Raw genomic sequence first — 7367 nt, forward strand, 5'->3', positions numbered from 1 at the left:
CAAAAAAACTCCTCAGAATAATATTCTACATGGCACCAGGAACCATGGTCTTTTCATACCAAGTAAGCCTTGATTACTAAGGAAGTAAATTGAGGGTTGCCATCAGGCTGTATGAGCCTTTGTGTGAATTACTAGGAAGAATTCATTTCTCTAAATATATTTTTAAAGATTTTATTTATTTATTTTAGAGAACACATGCACATGTACACACACAAGTGAGGGAGGGGCAGAGAGAGAGAAACCCAAGCAGCCTCCCCACTGAGCATGAAGCCCAACCCAAGGTTCAATCTCAGAACCCTGAGATAACCTGAGCCAAAATCAAGAATCATCTGCTTAGCCAATTGAGCCACCCAGGCACCCCTCTCTAGGTATTTAACATCTAAAAATTGGAAAATCATTTTAATGTTATTATTCTCTTGGACCAAAATACTTTACTGTCACCTGTGAGAACATTTTTTTAATAATAAATATCTTAAAGTTTTCATGAGATGGCATTCCCTAGGATTATAGTATACAGCCTGGACATCTGTATTGAGCAGCCCTGATTGGGTTGTGTCAAACAGTTAACAGGCCATAAGTAGCACTATTGCAGCTCTTAGGTTGGCTTGCCACACTTCCATAGAGTCAGTTGTTAAGGAGACAACAATTAAAGTCAAATAGATTTAGATAGTTTCTTAGCTACACTGATGTAAGGTCAGCATTGGGTCAGTTCCTCATGTCCCTAGTCCCACAGGATGAGACCCGACCAGAGGAGACTGACAAATGCCATGGGCACTTGGCTCTGTCACTGAGGAGACAACCCCAAACTCAAGCCAAACAACTTTATAGCCTGTGACCATATCCTTCAGGAGATTGAAAGGCTTGTGCTTGCTCGAGATGAAGGAAGGTAATGAGAAATGATCTATGGCAATCTTCCTCAAGATAGGGGAGGTCGCTGAACAATGGCCTTGAGGTAGTTCCTCCCAAGTCAGCTAATCTCTCTTAGTTTCAGAAGGAATCACAGAGCAGTCAACCAAAACTTGTGTCAGACTATGGTTAATCTTTGCCTAAGTGGCCTGTGTGGAGACATGCATGTCACCAAGGCAGAGCTATTCCTCTATGTCAATGAAATATGGCTGGGTTCAGGGATTTTTGGTAGTTTACTGGACAAGAAAGACCACAAGGGAGGAAGTAAGGAGCCTAAAATAAACAGAACTTATTGACACACTAACTGCAAGGGACAGAAATTAATTCAGAGAAGGATTTGTATAGCTGGTTGCCAGAAGTTTCCAGCACTCTATGTTGCTCTTCACTGGGGGTCAGAGGGAAAAAATGGCATTGGCAGGAAAGGGGATGGAAGGCAGACACCAAAATAGAAACATAACACAGCCCTTCTGCTTGTTCCTTAAGGATCTTCCACTTCAGCATGATGATACTGCCAAAAAAAATGAAGCCACTGCTGTTTCTGATTTCCCAGATGGCCATCTTTGCTCTATTCCTCCACCTGTATGGCCACAACTCCAACTCCCCATCTACCACAGAGGAGCCCAAGCCCATGCATGTGCTGGTCCTGTCTTCCTGGCGCTCTGGCTCTTCTTTTGTGGGACAGCTTTTTGGGCAGCATCCAGATGTCTTCTACCTGATGGAGCCTGCCTGGCACATCTGGATGACCTTCACACACAGCACTGCCTGGAGGCTGCAGATGGCAGTGAGGGATCTGATACGTGCCATTTTCCTGTGTGACATGAGTGTCTTTGACGCCTACATGAAACCTGGTCCTCGAAGACAGTCCAGCCTCTTCCAGTGGGAGAACAGCCGGGCCCTGTGTTCCCCACCTGCCTGCAACATCTTCTCCCGGGATATGATCATACCCCGGGCTCACTGTAAGCTTCTGTGCAGTCAACAGCCCTTTGAGGTGGTAGAGAAGGCCTGTCGTTCCTACAGCCATGTGGTGCTCAAGGAGGTACGCTTTTTCAACCTGCAGATGCTCTACCCGCTGCTGAGAGACCCTTCCCTCAATCTGCGTATCGTGCACTTGGTACGTGACCCTCGGGCAGTGTTCCGTTCTCGAGAACACACCACAGAGGAACTCATGATCGACAGCCGCATTGTGTTGGGGCAGCATTGGGAGAAACTCAAGAAGGAGGATCAGCCCTACTATGTGATGCAGGTCATCTGCCAAAGCCAGCTGGAGATCTATAAGGCTGTGCAGTCCTTGCCCAAAGCGCTGAGGGAACGCTACATGCTCATACGCTATGAGGACCTGGTCCGGAACCCCATTGCCCGGACTGCACAAATATATGAATATGTGAGATTGAAATTCTTGCCTCATCTCCAGACCTGGGTGTACAACATCACTCGAGGTGAGGGCATGGGTAATCATGCCTTCCACACTAATGCCAGGAATGCTCTCAACGTCTCCCAGGCCTGGCGCTGGACTTTGCCTTACAAAAAGGTTTCTCGACTTCAGAAAGTCTGCAGTGATACCATGACTTTGCTGGGCTACCAGCTTGTTAGATCAGAGCAAGAGCAGAGAAACCTGTCACTGGATCTTCTGTCTACATAGACTACCTCCAAGTAAGTCTACCAAGAGGGTTGAAGAGGCTGTGTGTCCCCACTTGGCACCAGCCTTGGCCACATTAACAAAGGCTTCTTAGTCTTAATTACATCTCTTTTGGTGTACATGTGAGCATGAGTTGTGCCTATACGTGCTCAAGCTGAGAAATCTTCATGTCTCCACTCAGGCCTAGAAGAGATTCAGAAACGTATACGAGCAGCACGTTCCACCACCTAAAAAGGAATATTGCCTTTCTTCTCTTCTTGGTCTTCCCATCTGCGTGTACCTCAAAGACTTTGTGGCCTGGGGTCCTAATTGGCACCACACAGTATCAGTGGGATAAATCCATAAACTTCTCTATCCACATCTTGCCCAGTGGGAAAGGAGAGAGACAGGAAATGGGTCTTCTGCCAAAGAGCCCACCAGCACATTCCACAGGGATATGAACTTTGAGCCCATGGAGCTCCTGGTGGATTCACAAAGGGAACAGAGAAAAGAGTTGGATGCTTACGGTGGGCTTGGCCATTACAGTTATCAGTTATCACAAATACAAAATTAAGATCTCCGCATAATAGAGCAAGCTCTTAAATTCATGGAGTGGCTAGGCCTGATATGGACATTGTTTCCCCTCAGTGTTTTCCTATCGCATAGAAGATTTTGATTTGTGAAGCTGCTATCCATTAACACTAAAATTCCAAATAGGATTCTGTTTGGAGTTTTCCCTTTTATGCTTTCTAATTACTTAGTAGTAAATGCTAATTCTTATGGGATCCTAACCTGATAGCATAAGCATCTTTAGAGACTTTTTTGTGTGTGTGTAATTTTACTATTATCTATTACCCACACACAAAAATTTCTAAGACAATATTTGGTGTCAGATGATGAGCTGAGTCTAAACTGATCAATACTGACCATCACATTGTGCTCTTAAGAATCTGTAGAAACAGGCAACTAGCAACAAGCCCTTTCTTTCTTGTGTGAGGTGTGAGTTGCAGTAACACTCTAGGGTCTGGGCAAAGGGTTCTTCTAATGTGATCCTCAGCCAGAGGACCTCAGGGTTAGTATGGCTAGTGATGTTCAGCTCTTCCTGGGTCACCTCTCCACCTGATAGATGCTGTTTCTCCCAGTCTTTGCAGTACTCCCCAGGTCTACTTATGCATCAGAATCCAGTGTCAGAAATTCATTTTGCCATGCCTAACCTCAGATCTACTGGAATTAGAATCCACCAGGGTAGGGGCTGGGATTCTATACGTTGATCAAGCAACCCTGGTAATTCTTTCAAGACCAGCCTAATAACGCCACACCCTCCATTGGGCAGCAGCACTGTGTGCCTTCCCACTCCAGAACAGATGCCTTTTCAGCACATGCCAAGTATCCATGCTGCTTGCTCCTGACATTGGTCCTGTCCTCAGGTTAGAAGGAATAGGAAGAAGGGGATCCCTGGGTGGCTTAGCAGTTTGGCACCTGCCTTTGGTCCAGGGCACGATCCTGGAGTCCTGGGATCGAGTCCCACATCAGGCTCCCGGCATGGAGCCTGCTTCTCCCTCTGCCTGTGTCTCTGCCCCCCCCCCTCTCTCTCTCTCTCTCTCTCTCATGAATAAATAAATAAAATCTTTGATTAAAAAAAAAAAGGAATAGGAAGAAGGTCTCTATCGGTCTGGAACTCCAGGGACCTCTGAGTCCTGACTTGCTTAATATTTCACTGTCCAAATCTGAAAGATACCATCATTTCATCTTTCCTTTTGTTCCCACTCTGGGCATGGTCCTTACCTCATAAAGTGCTCTCAGTGTCCGATGGGAATTCTCATACTTGATTCTGCCAAGGAGCTCTTGGGCTGTGGCATCACTTAAGATATGTGAGCAGCTACCTTTGCCAGCTGGGTCTAGCAAAGTTAATTTATATGTGAATCTAAAGGAGTGGATTTATTCTAACACATAAACCTAAGCCACTCTAGACACACCTCAAGAACCTAGCCAGGATCTCCCAAGCAAATGTTTCTTGCTTCTACAAACCTTCCAAAACTGTGAAAAGTTTCCCCAACACTGAAAATAAGGCCAGGGCAGCAGGTATGGTGCAAATAGTGAAGAAGGCAAGTGAGGGGGAAAGACAGTGAGAGACTCAACCACCTCTGATTTCCCCTCTGAAATTCCAGCCTCCACCTGAATTGTCTTAATGCTAGCAACTTCCTTAGGAACCATTTCTATGAGATGCTGGAGTACAAAGCTGTTTGCTTTTCCTTCTCCAAAGGAATCGTTATGTGCTCATGAGCGCATGGGCTCTGGAATCCTGCTGCCTGGGTGACTCTACTATTACCAGCTGGGCAATCTCCAGCAAGTCCCTAAACATCTCCATGTCTCTGTTCCCTCAGCTGTGGGGTGGGTTGAATAATGGTGGCACTGACCTCCTGGAGTTGCTGGGAGGGCTGATGAATTAATAAATGGAACATGCTTAGCAAGCATCTGGCTCATAAGCAAGCACTCACTAAGTGGTAGCAGTGAATATATTCGTAACAACACTAGTTTTAGCTCTCTCAAGGACCATCTTCCATCATTCTGGTAATATCCTCATTAAGGTGATACTCAACAGCAGATTACAAGCCATTTGTGGCATGTCTGATCATACTGAAACAATTAGATTTACAGTTGTCTAATATTCCAGTTTATCCACATCCGTTGTTCTCCACCCAAGGTGATTTTGTTCCCTAGGGAACATTGGGCAATGTCTAGAGACATTTTGATTATCACAACCAGTAGAGTGTTAAACCTCCTATAGTGTACAGGAAAACCCCTATCCCCAACAAAAATTCTCTGATCCAATATGTCAACAGCACATCTGTTAAGAAGACCTACTCTAGGGACGCCTGGATGGCTCAGCAGTTGAGGGTCTGCCTGCTCAAGGTGTAATTCCAGGGTTCAGGATCGAGTTCTACATCAGGCTCTTTACAGGGAGCCTGCTTCTCCCTCTGCCTGTATCTCTGCCTCTCCCTATGTCTCTCATGAGTAAATAAACAAAATCTTAAAAAACAAAAACAAAACCCTATTCTAGGGGTGCCTGGGTAGCTCAGTCGGTTAAGCATCTATCTGCCTTTGGCTCAGATCATGATCTCAGGGTCCTGGGATCAAGCCTCACACTGGGTTCCCTGCTCTGCAGGGAGTCTGCTTCTCTCTCTGCTGCTCCCCTTGCTTGTGCTCTCTCTCTTTGTCAAATAAAATCTTAAAAAGAAAGAAAGAGGAAGAAAGAATCCTCTACATTCATCAGATGATGCATATATGCAAGATGAAGAGTCAATGATTAAAACAAATTTCTCTTCTCCTTTTTCTCAGTCTCATGCAGTCTTACTCAGACAGTATACCCCCAGGCCAAGCGTCCTGATGGGGGAGATGTTGCAACCAACCAATGATCTGGCACCCACTCAAGTCATGTCAAAGGGAATAAGTAGTGAAGCAGACATTATCAAAATTCAGAGCAGAGGAAGCAAGCAAAGCCAGGCTTCCTGGGACCAGTCATGCACTGGCCAATCTGTGCCTTAACTGGTCTCGGCTTATGTCCACCCTAATTCAGTCCACTGTGGCCAGAAGAGGAGTTTAAAGTGGGCAAAACATGGGATCCCTGGGTCGCTCAGTGGTTTGGCGCCTGCCTTTGGTCCAGGGCATGATCCTGGAGTCCTGGGATCGAGTCCCACATCGGGCTCCCAGCATGGAGCCTGCTTCTCCCTCCTCTGTGTCTCTGCCTCCCTCTGCCTCCCTCTCTCTCTCTCTCTCTCTCTCTCTCTCTCTCATAAATAAATAAATCTTTAAAAAAAATAAATAATGTGGGCAAAACATAGTCATTGAGGGTCTTGGGGAAGATGGGCAGGACAAATGAAGCCAGAAGCAGACACTGCACTAGACAAATGAGCTAACATTTCTGGAAACAAAAGAATCACTCATGAATGTCAAAATATTCCACAGACACTACAAGATTTAAACCATGGCTCCCCAATATTTTTTTCTGTTATCACCTCCTTCCCTTAGCAAGCCTATGGTAGACATTTTTGTTCGAATCGTCCTCTATTATGAAATGTTAATACTACAATAAAAATTGCATAAAAATATATGTAGCCCTCCCAAAAGCTACAAATCACAGTAATGCTTTCATCCCCCGCCCCCCCCCCCCAACAAACCACTTTTTACTGTCGGTGGTAACAGCAACTCCACTGAGAATGTATGATCTTAGCTCCCTCCCTGCTCCTATTTTCCTCATCATGCCTTTTGTCATGCCCCCAAACTATGTTCCTTGCTCTCACCCATAAGACTTGTACCTTGCTCAACTGTAATTAAATGTGATCATGCAAAATAACACATATGAGAGCAACTTGTAAATTATAAAGACCTATGAAAATGTTGCTTATTATTAGAATAATAATAATAATACAAGTAACTCTCATTGCCACCCTCTTAGCCCCTACTCCCACTAGCACTAATCTTAACTATTTGGGATGGCCACTGGCCTTGTTTGCCTTGCCACGTTTTGAGATGACTTCTTATGATCCTGGAAGAACATTTTGTTTGTGTCTTAAGTGTATGATAAGAAGTGAACAAGTAGAACAGGCACATAGGGCTACTGTCCATAAAGAATGAGGTGTGTTTCAGGAAAAGTAACCTATTGTTCCACCCTAAATCAATATGGATTTAAATGGCTAACGACAGATAATGTAAACATGTTGGATGAAAGGGATAAAGACTCCTGTCCTTTTAGGTAGGGGTGAGGTAAAATCCTGATTACCTGATCAAACAATGAATAAACGATGAGACTTTAATAGATGTAGTACACACATACATGCACTCACAC

General features: G+C 44.9%; 1 protein-coding gene across 1 annotated transcript; it reads left to right on the forward strand.

The window, feature by feature from the left end:
* Positions 1 to 1405: 1405 nt before the first annotated feature.
* On the forward strand, positions 1406 to 2545 carry CHST4 (carbohydrate sulfotransferase 4). The gene has a single exon (XM_026011687.1). It carries the CDS (start codon positions 1406 to 1408, stop codon positions 2543 to 2545), a length of 1140 nt encoding a protein of 379 aa, XP_025867472.1.
* The last annotated feature ends 4822 nt before the right edge of the window (positions 2546 to 7367 follow it).

The sequence above is a fragment of the Vulpes vulpes genome, chromosome 12 (assembly GCF_048418805.1).
Source record: "Vulpes vulpes isolate BD-2025 chromosome 12, VulVul3, whole genome shotgun sequence".
NCBI lineage: Eukaryota > Metazoa > Chordata > Mammalia > Carnivora > Canidae > Vulpes > Vulpes vulpes.

What these genes read in the sequence shown, in the direction of transcription:
- CHST4 (XM_026011687.1), top strand. Translation starts at nt 1,406, where the DNA reads ATGATGATACTGCCAAAAAAAATGAAGCCACTGCTGTTTCTGATTTCC.